The sequence below is a fragment of the Mirounga angustirostris genome, unplaced genomic scaffold (assembly GCF_029215605.1).
Source record: "Mirounga angustirostris isolate CCGP_5_RB_7025 unplaced genomic scaffold, mMirAng1.0.hap1 SCAF_8, whole genome shotgun sequence".
Taxonomy (NCBI): Eukaryota; Metazoa; Chordata; class Mammalia; order Carnivora; family Phocidae; genus Mirounga; species Mirounga angustirostris.
Window position 1 is genome coordinate 41,294,794 of NW_026991716.1, and position 23,153 is coordinate 41,317,946.

The 23,153-nt window shown below is 44.1% G+C and overlaps 1 protein-coding gene across 3 annotated transcripts in view; it reads left to right on the top strand.

Annotated features, from left to right (window-relative positions):
- Positions 1 to 23,153, top strand: part of RUNX2 (RUNX family transcription factor 2) — a 228,262-nt gene that overhangs the window by 57,704 nt on the left and 147,405 nt on the right. For all 3 annotated transcript variants that reach the window (XM_045866969.3, XM_054505872.2, XM_064597673.1), the window contains exon 4: positions 9,056 to 9,229. In XM_045866969.3, coding sequence (XP_045722925.2) covers positions 9,056 to 9,229 — 174 coding nt within the window. The remainder of the gene's footprint in view (positions 1 to 9,055; positions 9,230 to 23,153) is intronic.

Below are 23,153 nucleotides of genomic sequence, written 5' to 3' on the forward strand. Positions count from 1 at the left end.
GGAGTTCCTAGAATATTTCTATGGAGTCTATGGCTTAACTATGTAATTATGTCTCTTGAGTAGATTATGTTTTTTCTTCCCATAATTATGTTTTTACCCAAGAGACTGGAAGGCTTCAGCCCTCTCTTGGGTGAAATTGTTCTTCCTCTCCTCTTCCTTGATAAACTTTGAATGCTACATGCCTGACTCTGTTCAAGGGCTGAAAGGGGGCTCTTGAAGCTATGTGGAAGTGATTATGATTTTTTTTCCTTTAGAAATTGGTTTATATATTAAGAAGGGCCCTTAGAGAGAAGCTCTGTTAGTTCATTTTTGAAATGCCATCAGAGAAGAATCTCCTGGAAGGAGATTTGTTTATGATCTGTGGTCCTCTGTCTGAAGCCACACACTAACATGGCTCTAGAGCTGTCTCCTCTCACGAGCTGTCTTTTGTGAGCGCTGGGGCCCCATGCACATGACCTGTTGCATGGCTGCTCACTTCTAGTGGCTCAGAGGGCCTAGAGGTTTCTGAAGCATGAAGGCAATTTCTTAGTCCACTTTACTGTTCTAGTCCAGAAATAGTTTTTGACCTGAACCAGACAGCATACTCAGGAAAAAAAGATGACTCAGCAGCCTTTCCCAGCAAAGATTATAGACTCATCAATTTTACTGTGGGAAATGTTTCCCAATGACTAGCTCTTTTTTTTTTTTTTTTCCTTTTTCTCCTCCTTTCTTTTGCTGGATAAAAGGAGAGATAATTCTAAATTTATAGTGTTCTTATTTTTTAATTCAGTAAACATTTGTTGTGGGCCTTCTTTGTACCTAGGCTCCGAGTTAGGCGCTAGACATGAGACATGACACCCATCCTCAAGGGGTTCCTAGTCAAGTCCAGGAGAATCTAAGATAGTAGGGTTTGAAGTTTTGTATAAATATTTTATATCAATTCAGAGTCAGTTAATGCTTACTGAATGCCTACCACACTTAAGTATATCCACACGTAGTAGACAAAAAACAGTTGTAGCTGCTTTCAGCTTGCTGAGATGGAAACCAGAGGGATCACGGAGGCTCTAGAGACAGAAAAGACCAGAAAGGTGCGATGGCCAAATGGAGATGATGGGGCGAGGGTATTCTAAGTGGGGGAAGACAGCTTGTGCAAAGGCACGTGGGCTCTAGAAGAACCGTGGATAGTCCACTGTGAGTAGAGCATTGGTGGGCAGTGGTCAGTTGTAGCCGTCCAAAATGAGAGTTGACAACGTACATTCAGACTGTATTTTCCAGGTCTTTCCAAGTCTTTGTTTTCCCTGCTGGGCTCAGGGAGCTCTGTTTAATTCAAAAGACAGTGTTAGACAGTTGAGAGGTTTTGAGCAGGTGAGTCATGTAAGGATTTAGGGACTGAAAAGACTTTAGAAATGAACCCTTCATTTTCGGCAGGCCCGGAGAGTTCCATTAAATCCCTTCCTGCGGTTGGCCATACAACTCGTTGGGGTCCTTCCGTTCACTCCAGGCTGCTTCTCTGGTGGGTTAGATACAAGTGAGCGGTTAGGAGTGATTCCAGTGGGACTGGAAAGTGGGGGCCCTCCCTGCAGAAACCAGGAATGGCCTTACCCGGATGCTGCGGTCCAGGAGAGGGAGGCGGCAAAGGTATACCTGGGCCAGATTTTGAGCCTCGGAGACTAGAAAGTGGTGATATTAAGGGAAATAAAGAAATTCGAGGAGAAGCTGGTTGGGACTGTTTGTAGTGGGGGCGTGGGTGTGTCAGGGGGAGGCAAAGGGCTTAACCAAACATTACAAGCATCACAAGAGTATAGGTCTTTGCTTTTTATTTTATTTTATTTTATTTATTTATTTATTTATTTATTTTTTAGGTCTTTGCTTTTTAGATTTTCACAAACCACCAGTGAATTGTAGTCATCTGAATGTAGACAGAGAGGAGTTTCACTTTTCTTAGTAGTATTTCCATTTTCACATGTACATAGGAATGCAGAAAATCAGGGTTTTCCATCTGGAGGCTCCATAGTTACAAAGTATTTGGGTCCCAACTTTGCACGGCTCCCCTAAGAACTCCCTTGAGTCTGTGTAATCTCAACCCTGTTACGTTGCTTTTGCTGCAAACCATCTAAACCGAATTCTCCAAGATGAACTAAGGCTCATCCTTAGTAGTAGAATTCCAAGTAATTTCGTTTGGAATAGAATTAGGACTTTAAAATTCGTCAGCCTGTTCCCGAGCCCCTCCCTGCAAACACTCCTTCATGTGTCACTTTCAGGGTAGAGAGATTGGAACCAAGGCTTCATTTTTGTTGTTTTTCCAGACCTGCTGTGAAGTAGCAGCTTCATTGCTGTATATCCAGTTGACTCTGAAAAATGGCAACTCTTGCTTTTTTACTCCAAGGATCATTGTCAGAACATCTGAATGTTCTGAATATCCTGGGGCTTGAGCCCTTGAGTACTGGACCAGGTCTCCTCCTCTCGCACACTTGCTGACAGCAAAATTAGCTAACATCTCTGGAGGTCGCCCCGTCCTCCAGGGAAGCCTGAGTGCCCAGCAGAGGAGGCTCCTGGGCTGCCAAAGGATCGTTTCATTAGTCAGGGGATAAGAAGATCTGTCTGCAAAGGGCAGGTTCCCATAGAGATTGAAGAGTTTAAAAGAACTAATGTGTGGTTGAGAAAGTAGAGGCGTCAAGTGATTTGAAGAACAGCGCGCTTCTGTGTCGAGATTCGCATCCCGTACGTGTTCAACACTATCTTGTCTCACAAGATCTTTCTTATCATGTTTCTGTCATTTGTCCTCCAGCTAGCTTTCCTCCTTTCCTCTCTGCTTATCAAAATCCTACTCGACCTTCTAGGACATAATGATCTCATCAGTGAGAGCTTCCTCTTTCCTTTTAGTCAAATATCAGTTGCTTTCCTGTTCTTCCCAGAGCAGTTTATTGGTTTTCTTTTTAAGTTTTCCTTTTATTATGAAAAATTTCAAACATATTAAAAGGGGTTATATTTAATAAAATCCCATATAAGCATCACCTTATTTTATAACTAATAACATTTTGCCGTATTTGCTTCGTCTAATATTTTGCTGAAAGGTTTTAAAGCAAATACCAGACATCACGACACTTACCCCCTGAATATATTGGTTAGCTCTTCTAAAAAATAAGGGCATATTCTTACATAATCTCAAAACGCACCACTTCCTTAATATTTTAAAATAGTCTGTATTCATATTTCCTCAATTGATCCCCAAACCTAAGCATTTTAGTCATTGCCCTCATCACAACCTTCTTCAGTTATATTTCGTGGCTCGTCTTTCTTTCCTCCTAAACTGTGAACTGCTGGAGGACAAGGACATTATCTTGAAGAATGTCTCTCTCCTCCTCCTTCCAATGCCTGGGGAGACTCGCATGTGGGCAGATGCCCTGCACACGTACATGCTAGCTGGACTAACCTTTCCGGACGTGGACGTCGTACTGGTTCCTGATTGAGGGTCCCTTGCAGAGGGTCCCTCTGCCTTTTCACTTTATTTATTTTATTTGAAAATGATACCCAGGATGGAAGTAGATAACCAGTAAGAGAAGGGAGCGCTTAAAATTGATTTAGAATACTGATGTTAAAAAGGCGAGCTGCCATACATCATGCCCTAGTGATCCACGAAATGACCCTCCTGCGCCACATGAGAGCAGGCCTGCCATGACATGGTGCCCTCTTGGTGAAGTTGCCTTGTTTTTGGAAGGTGCACTCTTCTGGAGATGCTTTTGGGCATCCTTCAGGAGTCCGTCTTTCCCTTTGAGGGAAGGATAGCTGATGTGTACTGCACCCGCTGTGAGTACAGGGCATAGAGTATGATGGTCTGGCCGGGCGCCCACACTGCTTTCCACCGTTGTTATGCAGTTCTCAGTAGACTTTTATAAAAATGGGCAAAATGGGACCCATCAGAGAGGCAAGTTTGTTTTCGCAGTTCATGCAACACAGTTTCCAGGTCTTCACGTACCCCTTTCAGATGCATGATCTTTTAAGCAGAAATCCTAATGGCAGCATTCCCAACTGGCCTCTGTGAGTGTGGGCCCCTTGCGTTACCAGAGCTGGGCGGGGAGGGATGGGACAATCAGCTGCACTCTTGCTTAGGGACCTAACTGTTCCTCATGCGTCTTTGCTCTAAGGATGTGTGAATGCTGTGACCTTTGGATCATGCTTTCTTCTCGTGCCCCTGAGTTTATTGCAACAAAAGTCATATTCAGCCAAATACACTCAACTTTTTGAAAGAAATTGTTTCTGAAAATTACTTTTTTTTTTTTTTCCATTTTAAATCCACTTTGACCATGATTTCCCCTGGTGCTGCAGTGTTATACTCTAAAATAAGCTGGTTGACAGTGGGAGGGAAAAGAGCCTGGGACCAGCAGTCAGAAACCCTGAGTTCTAGTCCTGCCACTAACTGTGATTTTGGGCAAGTCACTTCTCTGCTCAGGGATTCAGGGTCCTTATTCATAAAAGAAGTACAGTGCTCTGAAATGTAGAGTCAGAATGATTTCTGTTGTCCCTTTCAGTGCTCTGATTCTAAATGACTTGCAACAGTGCTGAAGAATTTTAAGTGAGGGCTTTTTCAGAAAGCAAGCAAGCAATTAACCATTCACTTAAATGAATGTCCTTTAGGGAAATTTCTTAGCAAGCACCAATAAGGTCTGGTCTCTAAAGAAAGGCTTTGCCCACTGGATTCACTAGATTGCCAAATAAAAGAAGGGTTTTTCTGGGGGGGAGGAAAGATAGCATTATACTATGATATCCTGGGCCAGAAAGTTTTCTCTCCACCAGGACATTTATCTAGAAGAGGAGAACATGCATTCATTGAATAAATATTTGTTGATCACCTACTATATGGCAGGCACTAAGTAAGGGTACAACTTTAAACAAGACAGAGCACTCATCCTCATGGGGCTTCTATCCTGCAGAGGAGACAAATACACAAGATAAGTACAGATTGTGGTAATAGCCATAAAAGATATAAAGGCTGGGTGTGCTCAAGGCGGAGGAAACCTGCTCTGGGTATAGTAGGCAGGCAAGACCTCTCATAGGAAGTGGTGTTCACTGTGAGGTTGCAGGAGTGAGAAGGAGGGGGCCCTACAGAGAAATAGGGGGGAGAGCATTTTGGGAATATGGAGAGGTTTGGGATGGGAAAGTGCAAGTAGACCATGTCAGATGCCCAGAGAGAGATGATGGGGTCCTGGACTAGGGTTGTACCAGTAGAAGTGAGAGCACTAAGTGGCTTTGAGATATACTTTCAAGATGGAAATGACAAGACTTGGTAATAGATTGAATGTGAGGAGTGAGGGATAAGGGGAGATCAAGGAAAATGTCTAAGTTTTTGGCCAGTGCCACTTACTGAGGTGAGGGTACTCCTAGAGAGGAATAGGGTTCTTTGGCAAGAAGAGTCAAGAATTGTGTCTTAAATATAGTGCATTTAAGGTATCTTTTAGACTTCCCAGGGGAGAGTCCAGTAGGCCGTGGGACCTACAGACCTGGAACTCAGGACAGAGGTCAGAGCTTACCTCGGAAATGGGGGTGTCATTGGAGCAAACAGGTGGCATCGAGTAGGTGGGACGGTGAGGTCATCTGGGGCAGTGGTCCTCTGCTTTGGCTACACACCAGGTCATGCTCGAAGCTTGTACAAAATAACTCCCCAGGACCCACTTCCCAGTGATTCTGATTTAATTGAGCTTATGTGGGGTCTGGACATCTATATTTTTCAAAGCTCCCCGGAGGATTTTCTTATCTAGCTGGAGTGGAAGAGCCACTGCCCAAGGGAGAAAGTTTCCCATTCTTTATACCTTCCTCCTGTTTGGAAGACACACTCTTCGGCCCTTCGGCTGACATTCAGTTCTCCCTGTACCATGGCAGAGTCCCCTGTCTTTGATTTAACTCAGTGTGCCCTTGTCTTCCATGCTCTCGATTTCTGAAGCGACTCCTTGAGTGTGGAGGACTGAAGAACGCCTTCTTTCAGCCCATAATTCGCATGCTAACCCTGATGTGGTTTAGTGGTAGCCGGTGTTTGTCATGGTTGAAAGATGAAGAACCTGTTCAGCTTTTGTTCTTCCTTGTGCTGTAAGAATATTGTTGTGGTTGTGGTGGTGGCTATGAAGGGGCCGACATCTACAAGGAAAAACGCATCCTTTTGTTTGTATGTACGCAGCCACGGACAGATATTCCTTGAATTATGCTAGGTGTCTGTAGATACTTGGTAGCTCGTGTTTGAAGGTAATTTCCAGAAGGTCATTGAGGCTTTTAAAATTTCACCTGCTCTTACATTTTTCGTACTTTAGCAGTGCTGCTTCAGGTCCTTTATTCTCGCCTACAACCTCCTGTGGCTTCCCTGAAGCCTTGGGCTAAGAGGAAAAGAAAGCGTACTCACCCATCCGTATGCTGAGCTCACATCTCATACGGTCTCCAGGAAAGCCCAGGGAAACGGCTGTAGAAAGCAGAGGCAAGGCTTTATGAAGTTTACTTGTGACCCAGAGCCCACATAAAGTCCCAGTGTTTAGAGGAGCCATGCAAGATCGTGTAGCCCTCTCCTTAGCCCTCAGGGAATCTGCCATTCCAAAAATGTGGCCTATTAAAAAAAATAACTTCCAGGGACAATTCCATAAGCTCTCTTGTTAATGTTTACAGCTGTATCAACACCACACCAATACTTCTTTTTTTGTATGTGTGTGAGGAACAGAATCCATGGATCTGACAGGGACAAGTGCTATATAATTCCCCAGTTGTGAAACTAGTTAGACCCAGCAAGATGCGCTGATGGAAGTTTGTGTGGGGTAATGGGGGAGCTGTTAACTTTGTAATCGAATCCTCGTGGCTGCTTCTGCTTGCGTTGAAAACCAGCCTTGGCACCACACAGGGCTTAGCTCTTAGGTGTTTCTGTGTGTCGATTGGGAGACTTTCAGTCCTCCATGGCAGCCGTGAGAGGGAGGGAAGATCGAGCGAGAACGCCAGCCCTGGTGGTGCCACACGATGAGTGGGAAGCTGCTCAGCTAGGACAGGAACCGTGTGCCGTCCAGGCTGAGCTGGCCAATGGCTGAAGACCACAGGCTCCTTGTTTGACCTCCGCAGGCCTTACTGAGTTGCTTTGTCTATGAGCACCTTGCTTGCTGGCGGTCTGGGGGCTGTTGGGGTCATCTCTAAAGGCCCCGTTGAGTTCTAAAATCTATTCATAATCCGGATAAGAAGTCCTAAACAACGGGGAAAGCAGCATAAAAAACAATGACTTTCCCTGACCACTTTTTCTCCTGGTCTCCCTGTCCCTCGTTCCAGCAGATGCCCCAGACTGACGCTGGCAGGAAATAGGGTGGTGGGTGCATTTCAGTTAATGGGCCTATTTGGAACATGTTTGGCTGCGGAGACAGCTACACTCATATTACCAAGCCTTGGCTTCCTGTCTGTTTTCTTTGGGCTGTGTAGGCAATGAAAAAGGAGACAGGAAAATACATTTTGGGGCAAATAAAATAAGGAATTTGTCTTATGAAGACAGCTTATAGCTGGGAATTCTAATGTTCACCTTAACCCTCTCCTCATAGATTCCTCTTGTCCTGTACCAAGAGGAAGATGAGGTGTTCTCGCTACCCATGGAATATACCTCCTCATTCTCAAAGGCTCTTAACAATCCTCCTCCTGGGCTTTTTTTTTTTTTTTTCTTTTATGGATAATAATCCTCATTCCCTTAGTTTTTCTTCAAAGGGCAAATTCTGATTCCAGTTATCACCTTAATGGCTCTTCTTCTTTTTTTTTTTAGAGAGAGAGAGAGAGAGAGACCATGTGTGGGGGTGGGGAGGGGCAGAGGGAGAGGGAGAGAATCTCAAGTAGGTTCCCTGCCCTGCACGGAGCCCGATGCGGGGCTTGATCTCACGACCCTGAGATCATGACCTGAGATGAAGTCAAGAGTCGGAGGCTTAACCGACTGAACCACCCAGTTGCCCTTTAATGGCTTTTCTTTGAATCAGCTTCAGTTTCAGTTAGAGTATGTTGGGGTAACATACTAAGGCCTCATTCTAGTACAGAATATGGAAGAAGGAATCTATAGTATATTTCCATTCATGTATGAGGTGTTATCATGTTTGTCCACCGCTGTGCCACTCCACAGATGTGCACTTAACTTATGTAGCACCAAGATTCAGAGGTTTTTCTGTTATACTTGCACCAAGACTTGCTGAGAATGATTTCGTGATTTTCAAAAAGCCTTAGGACCTTAGTTATATTTTAATTTGCATATTTCTTTAATATCTAGAATGTCCTTAGATTTTAGACTTGAATAAACTAGAAGAGAGACAAAGTTGGGTTTTTTTTTTTTTTTAAAATAATGGATTCTCACATTCACATGGTAACCCAAAGGGTATTTTTCAATTTCTTATACAGAATCAAAAAACATTCGCTCTGATTTAACATAGTTTATCATATGCTTTTAGGTTTTAGGGTCTCACAAAATATCCAGATTCCCCTGGAGAACTTGAGTTTCCTTGACTATATTTCTATTTTTTCCTCTTAAAGGGGTTCTAGGTTTGGTTTTAATTTTTCAGAGAAGAGTCACAGTGAGGTGTAGTTGTAACATAAAAAAAGAAAAGTCACTTATGGTCATCTTGGAAATTTCCCTTTGACAAATGTGTTTGTCTCTGTTTCTACCCCAATTTTGGGATAATAAGTGTGACATGCACAGACTCTCTGAACCATGGGGAAGTTTCCTCCCTCGTGAAACAAGCAAACACACCCCAGCACAGAACTACCTTTCCCACCGTCACCAAGAGAGGAGGCACCCAGAGAGTCTCTCCAGAGTTCCAGCGTCCTGGCCTCGCTACTGATGCTCGACTCCGAGTCACCCTCTGGGACCCTCAGCTCTCCATTCGTAGACCAGGGGTAGGAACGCTTGCCGCCAGATGATGCTTATAAAGCTGCTTAAAATGGAAGGCATAATAGAGACATTTCAGTATAAATATCAATATTGATGATTCCTTGGCTCAAACCCCCCAGTATGTATGTTCACATATCTATTTAGTATGGTCAATTGTTCAGCTAATTAATATGCTTTTATTTTATGATTTGCTGTTTCCAGGGCACAGACAGAAGCTTGATGACTCTAAACCTAGTTTGTTCTCTGACCGCCTCAGTGATTTAGGGCGCATTCCTCATCCCAGTATGAGAGTAGGTGTCCCGCCTCAGAACCCACGGCCCTCCCTGAACTCTGCACCAAGTCCTTTTAATCCACAAGGACAGAGTCAGATTACAGGTAAGACAGACTCCTAGGTTTCACCTGCACACGCTCCGGCAGGCTGGGGGTGAGGGGCTGCCGCGTGAGACGGACTCACGGCAATACTCCTGGGCTGTGAAATGGCTTTATTATTATGAAGGAATCAAGCCGTGAAGGATCTTACGGGCCTTCTTCTTCTTCTTCTTCTTCTTCTTCTTTTTTTTTTTTTTTTAATAAAAAACAAATGCCAGTGTGCAGTAACTTTGGGATGAACTCTGGGGGAAGTCGCTGCTGATGCTGCACTCTGGAGCATTGTCGTGCTGCACCCGGGCAGATGGTAATAACTATGCTCTCTGGGAGACTGTTTGTCACAAGTTTCTGGACCGTGCCCCGGGTGGCGCAGGGGAGAGCATCACACCCTCACTATTAGGAAATTCGTGTTACTGTCTCAGCTTTGGGCTTAAATGTCTTACGCGGATAACTATTGCATTAAGTGTGCTTGACGATTGCCCAGGGCTAACAGGAAGCCTTGATGGGTGGGTATACGGCCAGGTCAATGAGCGGCTCATCGGGCAGACAGATTTGGCTGCTGATTCACATTTAGCTCCAGGTCCTAATGCGGCATTTCTCTTGATACTACATTCTAGTCAGCTGCTTACTACCTTTCTTCTTAAAAATTAACTCCAGCGTTGCATTGCAAACTAATCATTCACATTTGGTGCAGTGAGACTCCCAACTCTCTCTCTCTCTCTCTCTCTTTTTTCTACCCCACTTGTGCAAAAACAGATCTTGCTTTTAGTGTGATGGCTTTTAGGTCATGGTGACAGAGGAGTGTGTCAATCATCACAGATCTTTAATTTGCTGATCACAAGTATTGAGAGCTGATGTCACCTAGTCATGTCATCTAGTTTCTGTTGTTGGCAGGGGTGGACTAGAATGGAGGGAAAATAACTCAAAGCAAAATGTACAGTAAACTCTCAACGTGGATCTGTTCTAATGGTTAGGTTTTGGTCGATAGTGGTTAGGTGTTGAGTGTCCTTAATGGTTTATAAACATAATCGTTTATAAATGGAATGACCTACCTCTCTCTCTCTCCTGCCCATATTAGGTATATGTCTTCTTGGATGTTTACTTAGAGTAGGATTCTGTAGGTATATATATATGTATTAGTATGAATATAAGGGTATACCTGAGTATATATTTAAAAAATAATGCAGAATTATAAAAATAAACACTAAAGAGAACCAGAGTTCTGCATCAGAGGAGAACATTAGAACTCTGTGAAGAATAGCCATGTATTAGCCTAAATGAGTCTCTAAATGTTGATATGTAGGAATCAAAAGGTTAGTGCCTTTACTGGACATATGTCCTTGATAAAAATGCAGGGCTGAAACTCACACTAATTTGTGAATGTGAAGCTTGTAGCTCTAGGTGCTACTGCATTTGAAGTAGTGGGCTTCAGATCTTTGATTGAGGTCCATAAATAGCTCTCCTTTTATAGTAATCTTTAGACCATATGTGTGTATGGAAACATTTGGATACATATATAAAAGTGTTTATATATGATTTGTAAGGGACTTATGGTGGCTAATAAAATATATATGAGGGGCACCTGGGTGGCTCAGTTGGTTGGGCGACCGCCTTCAGCTCAGGTCATGATCCTGGAGTCCCAGGATCGAGTCCCGTATCGGGCTCCCTGCTGAGCAGGGAGTCTGCTTCTCCCTCTGACCCTCCCCCCTCTCATGTGTTCTCTCTCTCATTCTCTCTCTCTCAAATAAATAAATAAAATCTTTAAAAATATATATACATATATGAGAAATATACATATTCTATGATTTGGCAATCCCTGGGTTCTTTAAATGTTTGATTCCTGTAATCTCATCCTTAACTGCCTATTACATTTGGCGAATGACGAATGCTTTCAAAATGGCCTTTGAAAACCGGGTGTTGCTAGATCCACTTAAGAAGATGCTTTTCTCAAGGCTTTGCCCTCAAACCTAAAGATGACATCATAAAAAAAGAACCAGAGGACATTTTAGAAACTGAAGGTGTCTTAGATACAATTAACCAAGAGGCCAGTAAGAATGGCGAAGAGGATCTCCCGTTTAGCAGCAGATGTAAGTGCAGAGAGTAGCGCTCTGAGGAAGTGTAGGAGAGGGCTTGGGCAGATCAGGTCGTGACTGCCTCCGTAGACTGGGCTCAGTGCTCCTCGTCATCCTCCTCCCTGTAGGGAGGCTCAGGAAAGTCAAGCTTCTTGTCTGTAGTTCTACATCAAGTTAGTGACAGAGCAGAATTAGGGCTCTGGACTCCTGATACAGTATGTTTTTTCTTATACAATACCATGCTGCAACACCATCATCATCAATTACAAATAATATTTATATATTCACTGGATGTATTTCTAAAAATGAAAATATAAAACAGTTGTATTTCTAGGTACCAAAAGCTTTCTGAAATTAAACCATGAGAGAATTAGCTCTGCATTTGGGATGGCAGCACCAGTATAATTGATTTCTAGATCGGTCTTCTCGTTTTTCTAACATTCACAAGGTATTGGGCCCAACAACTTCCTCCAGCCTTCCCGATTTGCACATTGGTGCGCACGCGCGCGCACACACACACACACACACACACACGCCACGCCTACCCACTCCCAGCCGTATGGAATTTCTCTCCATGTTCCTGTATTGTCAGTGACATAATACAAGGTTCTACCTGTAACCAAGAGTGTGCACGGTTCTACCATGACTCAGATGAGTAAGAGAACCAAGAACATCCATAGCAGCAGCAACTTCCAAGTGAGTTGAGTCAATTTCATTTTTTTTTCTCTCTGGGTTAATTGTCTTATTTATTTAGTAAGTATGAATTAGAGCCTTACCACATGTAGAGAATTGGGTCTTAGGTAATATGGGATGGGGGAGAAGCAAAGTGCTCTGTCCTTGGGTTAAAGTCTAATTGAAGGCAGAACTATCCTTCCCAGCTCTTGCACAGCCACATCCTCTCCCCAGATGATAAGGTAGTTGTTCTCTGAGGACACGTTCTTCTCTCTGTACCCCCTTACTTAGGCTGTTCATCCTCCGGTGGTTACTGTTTGCTGAAAGGTGCCATCTATCCTTCAAGGTCACTGTTAGCTTCTTTAGGAAAGAGTCTTGGCACCTCTGTCTACAGGCTGCCTAGCCATCCTCTAAGCTTTAGTTGAGATTGCCTAATTTTACAGCTTCCACATTTTTTCCTACCCTGCTAGACTGCAGATTCTTTGAGTGATATATTACGGGGATTTATTTTGGTTTGTGCCTAGCACAGTGGTAGCATCTCGTGAACTGTTGAGTGAATGAAAGTTTATTTTTATATTTTTATATTTTTTAAGATTTTATTTATTTATTTGAAAGAGAGAGAGAGCATGAGAGAGAAAGCATGAGTTGGGGGGAAGAGCAGAAGGAGAGGAAGAAGCAGACTCCCCACTGAGCAGGGAGCCCAATGAGGGACTCGATCCCAGGACCCTGGGATCGTGACCTGAGCCAAAGGCAGATGCTTAACCGACTGAGCCACCCAGGTGCCCCTAAATTAAAGTTTAGATGAGAAGAAATCTGTATAAGAAGGGCTGGGATGTCATGTGTTATTGGCAATAACTGTTTCTAATTTCCTGTCCCAGGGTGCCATTGTTCCCTGGTGATGAACAATAATGGCAGAAATCACATTTCAGTATAATACATAGTTAAACCATTTGGTTTCATTCCAGTGTAGGATCTACATAATTGCATTATTAATTTTAAATTCTACTTACGAGCCTTACCTATAATGGATTTTGTAACTTCTTTGCAGGATGTCACCTCAGCATTTTAGTTCATGGAATCCTTTGGATAAAGATGTTTGTCACCTCTCATTGGTTTGGCCCCCTTGATATCTCAAGCTCTTACCTCAAGACTGTAGATGATGATCGTGGTTGTATGATTGCTGCTGGTTCTCCCACTTGCCAACAGAAAAGGGGTGACGTGAAGTTAGAAGTCATGAACTGAGGAAGTGATAGGCATTTAGTGTTTCATATTTGTGTTCTCCATTGTCTCTTGCGGGGCTAACGGTCCCAGCCATGCAGTGGGCTGACTTCTTAGCAATGCTCGTCTCATGGTGTCATTCTGTCCTAGTCACGAATGGCTGATGTTCTATCTGAGGGCCCAGGGCCTCCTATGGCTTCCTGAGGAAGTTGCTTCCTTCCTCTGTACAATTTTTTTTTTTTTTAATCTTTCAGACATCTGGTGCCTGTCTCTGGGTGCTAGGAAACACCTAGTCTGTCACAAATGGCTACTTCTTTGGATTCAGAATGTGGTGATAGCAGAGGAGGAGGGATATTATGTTAGGAGATATTACTCAAGGTAATCACTGTTTTAAACTCAGTACTTTGTGGGTGGGTGAGCTACACCTAAAACAAGCAAATGATAAAAAGCAGACTTAGCCCTTAGGGTTTGGTGGATTGGGACATTCATCTAACCTTTGGGGTGGGCATTCTGCTGTTCTGTTATTCATTCTTTCAAAAAGTATTTGAGTGCTTACTGCCTGCCAGGCATTCAGTGAACAAGATAGACCCAGTTTCTGCTGACAAGGAGTTTACATTTTTGTGCTAGATATAGTCTGTAAATGGATAAATAAGCATACATACAAGATAATTTCAGATAACACCATGCACTGAGAAATTAAATAGGGTAATGCATTAGAGAGCAACTTAGGGAAGGAAGAAGGTAATTTTGATTAGAAAGTTGGGACGTTGTTCTTTGAAGAACTCGGAAGATCATGAGGAACAGCATTTCAGGCCATAGAAAAGTCACGCAAAGGCTCTCAGGAAGCAGTGACCGTGGTGGGCTCAAGGGGCAGGAAGGTCCGTGTAGGTGGAAATAATACAGAAAGGCAGGCAGGGAATGGATTACGAAGAGTCTTTGGGGACCTGGTAAGGAGCTTGGGTTTTGTTCTGATTGCAGTGGGGTGCTCTTAAAGGATGTGAAGCAAGAGAATGACATTGTCTAATTTACATGCTTTTTAAAAATCACTTTGGTTGCTGTGTGAAGAGTGGTTTGTAAGGGGCAATGGTAGAAACAGGGTCATCATTTGGGAAGCTGCTGCGATAGCTCGGGAGAGAGTTAAGGATGGTAGCATTTCTCTTATTTCTTCATGACTCAGATCAAATGCCAGCATCTCTGTCAGGCTTCTTCCAGCCTACCCACGCTGAGCCTAAGGCTCCCATATTCCTGGTCCCCTTGGTGACAATTATCTGTTTACACATCTGTCTCCTTCATCAGACTTTGAGCTTTTAAAGTTTAGGGCCATGTTTTATTTACCTTTGTGTCCCCATTGTCTTATACAGTGCCTATTGCTTTGTGAGTTTGGTTTGGTGATGAATGAATGAATGGGTCATTGACTTCTTCAGGAAGTGTGACCCATTATTATCCTCGCCCTAGTACCTATTTGATTGAACTATTATTAGCTACCCTTTACTGAATGCATATTGTGTGCCAGGCATTGCTGTAATGAGGTCAGTTCATATGCTCCTTACCACAGCTCTGTGAGGTAGGCGGCATCATTAGGCAAAGCTGAGGTTCTGAGAGACCAGACGCCTTAGATACCTTGCCCAAGGTCCCACGTACAGCTAGGAAGTGGTGAATACAGGAATGGAAGCCAGATGTGCATTGCTTCAGGGTCCCATGCTCCTTAACCACTGTGCACTCTTGGGAGGCTGAAGCATGCTTCTGTCATGGGTGTTTCCTCCCATTTCTGTACCTGCCGACTTTCATTTATGTCGTTCTTCCCCACTAACGAACTAGTTTTGGATGAAGTTCTTATTGAAGCTTTAAAACAATTCTGAAAAGGACATATCTTACAGGTGGAAGAAATTGTTTCTTTGAGACATGACTCACTAAAAGCTTCTTCAGCCATTATAGTCGATTGTGAGCTCCACATTCTTAGTAGGCAGTTACCCTCATCCCTATCAAGTCGGCCATATTGCTGACAATCTCAGTGATATGTGTCCTAAGGGACTAATTTCTTTCCTTTCTCCCCATTGGATAGTATTTAGAATCCCCAGAGATGATATTTTCATAAAAGGGATGCGTTAGTAGTATCTGAATTATGCTCTAAAGTGCAATAAAATTGTTTTTAATGATTAAATTACAGTTATGTGAGTATATATTCAGGGTAACACTTTTAGAAATATCTCAAAAAGCAGCTTGGCCAGGCATCATGTAGAGGAGTAATCTTATCAGCAGTTACATTGACTGAAGTCAACTCTGGTCTGATTCCCTATTGCCTTGGCCAACAACGCACCTTTAAATGCAAAGAGGATCTCAGCCAAGTGGGCCAGCTGAGCTTGGGCTATGTATGTTTGGCTGTCCTGGGCCTGAGTCCACTGTGCTCACACTGAAACACTGACTAGCATAATCCTTTCCTTTTAATGTGAAACAAGGTGGGAGGTGACATGGGCATGGGGTTGGGGGGTGGTGGGCGGTGGCTGTGAGTGTGAGGGAGAGCAAGGCCCGGGGACCGTTAGCAGGAAGAGTGACCGCAGGTGCTATCAGCGTGAGAGGGTGGTGCGGTGTAGAGAGTGGGGGAGATAAGCGAGGTTTCACGCTTTATGACCACCATGGTCTTACTCACCTGTAGGCATCTCGCATCTGAAAGAACTGCAATCACCGCATTCAGTTGAAAGGCTGAAAGTACCGTTCTTTTACTTTGGTGGTGCTCTTGTTTAATTTCTGAAGTTATCAGAAAGTCCTGTCCCATCTTCTTCCTTTGAGATGTTTTGAGCAGGATAGCCAAGTAAATTTGCTGCTGCCGTGCACATCTGTGAGCTGGAAATCTCTTTAGAGGAGGTCACTGGTTACCGTCCTTATGAGAAAATAGTACAAATTATGTGTAATTGCCCATCCATTCAGCTCCGGAAGGCACCTTAGGAAGAAGAGCAGAATTCATGTTCATCCTGTGCTGGCTTTGAAGAATAAGGCTCAGGGAGACCCCGTGGAAAGCTGGTGGTCAGTATGTCATGCTGTTTCTTAGCCTGTTAGCAGCGTCCCTAGATCAGCTTCATAAAGCTGATTTCTAGACTTCTGTCAGTAGGAATTCCCTTATTAACTGAAGATGCTGTGGCTTCATTATGCTTTTAGAAAAATGGAGAGGGGCAATGTTCCAAGAAAAATGAATTTCTTGAGTTCCAAAAACTAACCTTTGTAATTTCCTCCTATCTGGACTAGAAGATGCATAGTTAATACCTAATTGTGGTAAGAAGAATCCATCTACATAATGCCTCGCTTTGTCCTTCCCCAAGACTGTTTCTAGCCTATCTTTGGGTCTTTGCCCAGAGGAACTCTTGATTTCTTTCTTTCACTCATTTCTAGAGCATTTTCTTTCTCTGTTTGGTTTTATATCTGGTTTTAGCTTTACATACACACCTATATGTGCACATGTAATACAGACATACAGAGACATGTACATATGTATATGTGTACATGGACACATGCATGTCTTTCCTCTTCACTAGTTGCCTGGGGAACTTTCTTGGCCCTTTTTACCTTTTGCAATGGACTGTAGGCAAAATAATCAGAATAGGAATCTAGCTTTGAATGAAATATTCACCCTACAAGGCCAGCCCAGGAGAGGGGCATATCAGGCATACAATTTGATATAGCGGATGCTCTTGTGGTACATTTTGATGTTTAATCACTGATGGGCACCAGGACTTCAAACTGAGAGTTGGTGTATATTGTACTGTGCAATATTAAGAGTAACAACAATATATTACAAATATTATCAGTTTAGAAAGTGTTTTGATTCCATTTCCTCATTTTAATACGTGCAGAAATACTCCAGGAATAAAACTGTATGTCCCTCCTTTCATGTAAGACCGTCAGATATTTTTCTAGGGCTTTGTTTATTTGGCTAAAGATTTGCTTTTTGACTGTTTCAGAACAGTTAGTGGTAGCAGTATTTAAAAGACGGATATCACTGAAGAATCCATATTGTAAAGCTTGTTTAATAAATAAGAAAACTTAGGCACCAGCAGATTTCAGAAACTCTCAGAGCTAAAATCAGTGTCCCAGGAAGGTGAAATCTGACAAGGTAGTTTTAGGTAGAGAGGAGGTGAGGGCAGAGGGGAGAGGGTTAAGAGGAATGGTAAATGTTTGGAACAGTCATCAAGGTGAATGATGGGAAAGGAAAATGACTTTGGCCGAGCATCGCTGAGGAGCCGGCTAAGGATAGAGATAATTGGAAGAGCCAACCAGCACAGTTAATGTGCTTCTCCCCTGCACTGGCTGTGGTTTGGTAATAGGGGTGGGCTCTGGTGTGGTGGATCATCAGTGAGAATGACAGTCTCTCCTAGGATTTGGTAGGACTTGGTACAAGTCAGGGAAAGAAGGAAGATATTGAGCCAATTACCAATAAGGAGGAATGTTCTGGAGGTCCATAGGTCATGGTAAACATGGAAGAACTTCTGAAGAGGAGTTGGCTCATCTTGTGACTTTGGAGAACGAGCCAAGTGGAAAGGTTATTCGGGGAAATCCAAGTTTCAGGTCAGGCAGGAGGTAGGAGTGTCCTATGGAAAGCTTGAGGGTAGATGGGAGTTCTTGGCCTCTCCTTCAGCCATTCCTCACATGATGGCTGGAGGTTCCATCTGATGCTGCCTTGATAAAACACAGTCCTCTAGCTATGTGTGACCAGGGCAGTAGGGGTCTTCCAGTACTGTGTTCATGCATCTTAAGATTGTGTTAACTTTTGTCATCCCATCACACTGTGGCTTGCAGTCCAAGGAACGCTCTGCTCTTAGGGCAACCTTCCTCCATCCTGTCTTGACCAAATGCAGTGCTGTGCACCCTTGTACCTCTTTTTTCCATCCTTGAGGGTTATTTTATAGTTCTGATGCTTCACCCAGTGTGTTGGCTATTCCTCACAACTTTGTCTCATCTTGCGGCTTAGAAAGGTGGTTTCTTATTCTTTAAAGAGACTTTCATGAACGTGCTGGACATAACTAGGATTATAATGCCCTTGAACCTGCCACTATGCATCTCTCTCAAAGCCGACCATGAGTCATCTCAACTACTACTTTCTGGTAGGCCTTTTAACTGGCTATAGGTCACATTAGAGATAAGGTATATATCTTGCTGAGGTCAGGATGCGCAATGGACAGGTGAGCTATCTTCTAATCTAGGGCTTTGGTAACCCTAGGAGACAGGTTTTTAGTGAACCCGTTCTGCTTCCTTCTGATCATCACTGTGGAGCTCAGGTGTGAAAAGCTTGTTGTCCGCAGGCTGCTGAAGGTGACTTAGTGTTTTCAGTGGACGGCAAGCAAGTCATCACCCACAGAGGCTCCAAAAAAACTAGTTGACATTTAGATCTGACCAACGGTAGTGCTTTTCTCAGAATAAGGGGAATGGAGTAAGCGAATGTCTAGCGATTGTCTAGTAAAGGCATTACCTTCAAATACTTCACCTTCAAATGTATTACCTTCAAATAATGACTCTCAGGGGGAAGAGGAAAGCCAGAGAGCAAAGCTAAGATTAGTAGTGAGTGGAGTTATGGGGAGACAGACTTCACTTAATAAAACTTTGTAGCCCTGCTCTGTCAAATAGAAGCCCTCTGCCCCCTAGTCTCCACAAATCTTGCAATATCGTGCGGTATAACTCATCTTGGAGAGCACCTTGAATTCGTTTAAAGCACAAGTCTCTCTCCTCTGTCTTCTTCCTCCCCTGGGCCTCAGTGTCCTCTGAAGCATGTTTGTTTTGCTCCTTCTATTTGAAGATCATTCTTCTTGATAGGGAAGATTAAATCAGAGTAGTGTTGGGTAATTTTCCTTTCTGACTGTCAGCAGTAAAAATTATGCCCATTGTTTTCAAACTTTGGCGCATATTAGGCATCACCTGGGGAGCTTGTTAAAAGGCCAGGTGCCCAGGCTTTACCCCTGAACCAGAAGGTATGAGGCGGAGCCTGCTCAGATCGCAGTGGCAGGCCCAAGGCCGGTCACCGCAGGCTCCCCTGCTCAGCCAGAGCTGATCTGATCCAGCCTCAGGGATCTCAGGAGCCTCAGCCCTGTGGTGGTCGGATGGTGTGTGGAAGCAGCTAAGTGCCCCAGGCTGCTTGCTGGCTTTCCCGGGCTCTGCGCCTCGGCCATTTCAGCTGCTGTTTGCCCTATACACCTTTACCTGTTTGCCCAGTCCTAGACTGGACTTGTGCCCTGTTTCTATTACGATGCTGTCAGACGGAGATTTTAAAAAGGCATATCTGATTATGTCACCTCATACTTAGAACACCTCGGTGACCTTCCATTGCACTTAGGATAAAGCCCCAAACCTCTAGTGTGGCCCAGCAGGTTCTGCCTGCTCTGACTCCTCCCCTGTTCTCCTCTCATACGATTTTGAACCTTTTGTCGGTAATCCACCCACACTGGCTGTCTTACGTCCTCCAAAAACCGTGCTGCCTCCGTCCCAGGAACCTGATACTCACTGTTCGCTTTGCCTAAAGCCCTCTTACCCTTACCTACTGATCTGCCAGACTCTTGCTTGCCACTGAGTTCTTGCCTTAATTATCACATCATGTCACATCACATCATAGGCCCCCCAGGTGTGGTTGGGGTCCCCCACTGTGCATTGCCATGGTGCCAAGGACTCTCCTTTCTAGTACTTATCACAGTTACATGATTAGTTGATGCATGTCAGTCTTTGAGAGCAGGGATTAGGTCTGTCCTTATTCACCATTAATATCCCTCATGCCTATCCCCCTACCACAGGAGGCCGCTTGGTCCCTATTTTTCGAATGAATGAGTGAATGGTTGGATGGGCGAATGAATGAGCAGGGGATTATTCTTAGCACCACGGATACCATCATCCATCTGACAGCAGGAATCACCGTGTCTGGGGACCCTCTATAATGCCCTAGCTGCTGTAGCTGACCCCCCTGGATGTTGACATCTGTCTGATTTGACCTGAACTGACTATACCCACTTCAGTATGGGGATTTGAACAGAAGTTCATTCCCCCTGGCCAGCCCCACATCCCGGTTATATCTCAACCACTTCTGGTTCGGTGTGTAGCTTATTCCCATCCTTCTGCTGGCTTTACCATTGAGGTCCAGGGTCTGCCAAGGCTGAGGCCAGATTAGGTGTGACATGTGGTAGAGACTCTTGTTTCTTCTGTTCAGTTTTTTTTTCTAAATAAGACAATTCCCTCATTTTTTATGGGACAGTTACGAGTCCCAGTCATCTAAAAGTTGGTGATGCTTTGAAGGCACTTCTCATTACCTTGTCTTAATTCAACTTCCTTCTGTTTTTTTTTTAAAACTTTTGTTGTGGCATATGACCTCTTATACTGTACATATCATTTCTCGTTCTCTTCCCTGCTATCGTCTCCTAAGAGTGCCTAAGTCCCTCTTCTCCCATTGTTTGCTTGTGACACCACTCATCATGCCCGGTGTTCCCTACGTAGCATCCAGTTTTATTCAAACAGTGTGCTGCTTTGTTCTCAGATTTCAGTATACAGCTTTGTGAATCAGTTGGGTTGGTCTTCTGCCAGATGAATCAGGTAGCCATCTTGGTCCGTTTGAGGAAGCCCTGGGTGGGGACAAGAGGGGGAGTCAGCACCCTGCTCTTGGGGTCTTCTCTGCTCTGTAATGGGGGTTGCTGTGAGGGCCAGTCCTCAGTCACCTTTCACAGCCAGCCCAAGTCTGCTCAACACACCTTTAGTAATTTCAGTGACAACTCTGTCTCCAGAAGGGACTGAGGGTAGGGAGCCCGCTTTCCTGAGTAGTTAGAATTGTGGCATTTCCTAGTTGAAAAAACATCTTAGCCATAACCCATTCGTTCTCATCTCCTCTTCCAGGTGCAAACGGTGAGACTCCGAGAAGGTAAATCAGTGGTGCGTGGCTGCACCGTTGGTGCCAAAGCCTCCAGTCCAGGGCTTTCCTGTGCTGGGAGGGAGAAGCCTGTTTGTTTTAAGAACCATGTTTCCTACTAGTCAAGAGACACAGAAGTGAGTGGGAGAGCTCATTCTAAAAATCCAGTCTAGCTAACAAGGTTATTAGAGAAGACAGAATTTAAACATTTAGTATTTAGTGTAAATTGTTTTGAAATGGGAGTTAATGTACATATGGACGTGAGGGTATTTGTATTGTGAATGATAGTAATATGACAGGAATAGTTTAGGATAGGAAATTGTAAACCTGCTTCTCTGTTGAGATGACTGGCTTTATTTGACCCTGGTAGCAGCTGGGAGGGTATAAATCGTAAACTAGTAGACTCTATACACAGTTCATTTTATTTTATTTATTCATTTATTTTAAAGATTTTATTTATTTATTTGACAGAGAGAGACAGACAGCGAGAGCAGGAACACAAGCAGGGGGAGTGGGAGAGGGAGAAGCAAGCTTCCTGCTGAGCAGGGAGCCCGATGTGGGGCTCCATCCCAGGACTCTGGGATCATGACCTGAGCCGAAGGCAGACGCATAACGACTGAGCCACCCAGGTGCCCCACACAGTTCATTTTAAATACCCCAGTTTTCTTAAGAAATATTTGAGGTTTACACAGGCTGATGTGAGTACTGATTAGGGGGAAAAAAATGGGTGGAGGCTAAGGGGTGGGGAACGTGGAGCTTTCTAATTGTACCCGGCTCCCCAAATAGAGCAGGTGCTCCCGGTAGACACACGGAGCTTTGGCAGAAACCATTGGCTCCCGTAGGGTCACATTACACAGAAGCCTCCAGGCACCACAAGCAGGAAGGAGCCTTTTGGGCGCTGGTTCAGGCTTTGCCCCTGTTAACTTGTTTCCTCCCGTCTCTGCGTGAAGTTCAACACCATGTGCATGGTGTGCCTTGTTGTGAGTGATTCTTAGGCAAGCAGGCCCTTCTTCACACCCATGCACGTTTAACCAAAGTGTTTACAAAAGGAGGCCCGCTAAGCACAACCACTGTGTTTCCACGCTTAACCCCTCACTGGGCTTTCACACAGCTCACTCCCACTCTGCTCTCCCCCCGCCCCCACTCAAACTTAAGACAAGATTTCTACATATTTTCCTAGAGTCTCTTCATTTTCCTAGGGTGTCTTTTTTTCTAACGATCTGCCTCCTTCCTCTCTTTTTTTGACCCCCAAGTGTTTGGAGTCCACTTATGCAGACATGGAATTACCTTCCAGTCGTTTGAGAGTATGGATCCTCTCAGAGCCGTGACTCTTTCTATACCGTTGTAGGAGATGAATGGCCACTCCTTCCTTTTCCCCATACTGGTGACTGAACTTCAGAAGCTATGGTCCAACTCAAAGAAGAGAGCTTGCTCTTCTTACATCCACAGGTTTAAATAAATGGTTGTCTCCATTTTTGCCTGATGCTAAGACACCTTGAGACATGGGAACCACTCTTCCCCAGCTAGCATCTGGGAGCATCTCCTGGGTATGTTGCCTTCTGTACTTTTTGTTTTGGGGGTTTATGGCACAAGCTCCATGTAGCCCAAGCAGAAGGAACAGCACTCTAGAAAGAGAATTTATGAAATCCCCTCTGACATTGTTGCCCCAAGGTTCATTTCTATCTTTAGAGTGGTTTTTAAAGATACAAGTACATGCTTTGAACATTTTTGAGTTAATTGTTTATATCTGTCCGTTTTAACTTCCCCAACTGCTTGCCTAAGCTTTTTCAAGGCAGGAAAGGTCTTTTGTGTCCTATCTGCCCCTTAGGCCATCCCACTGCCACATGGGCATATAGAAGCTGTTTATCACAATAAGAATTGATAATTTGCTGCTCCACCAGAAAAGCATGCAAAAACTCCTCTCCCCCAGCCCCTCAAAATCCCTGTTAAGGTGGCAGTAACGACCATTTGTACTTCGCAGATGGAAAAGGGACGGCTAATAAGAGCCTTGCCCTTGACTTAGTGAGTTGGGAGAGAGACTGTAAAGTGTTCACAGACCTCTGGGCTCCTGGTGTCACCACACAGTGTTGGTAGTCGCGGTGTC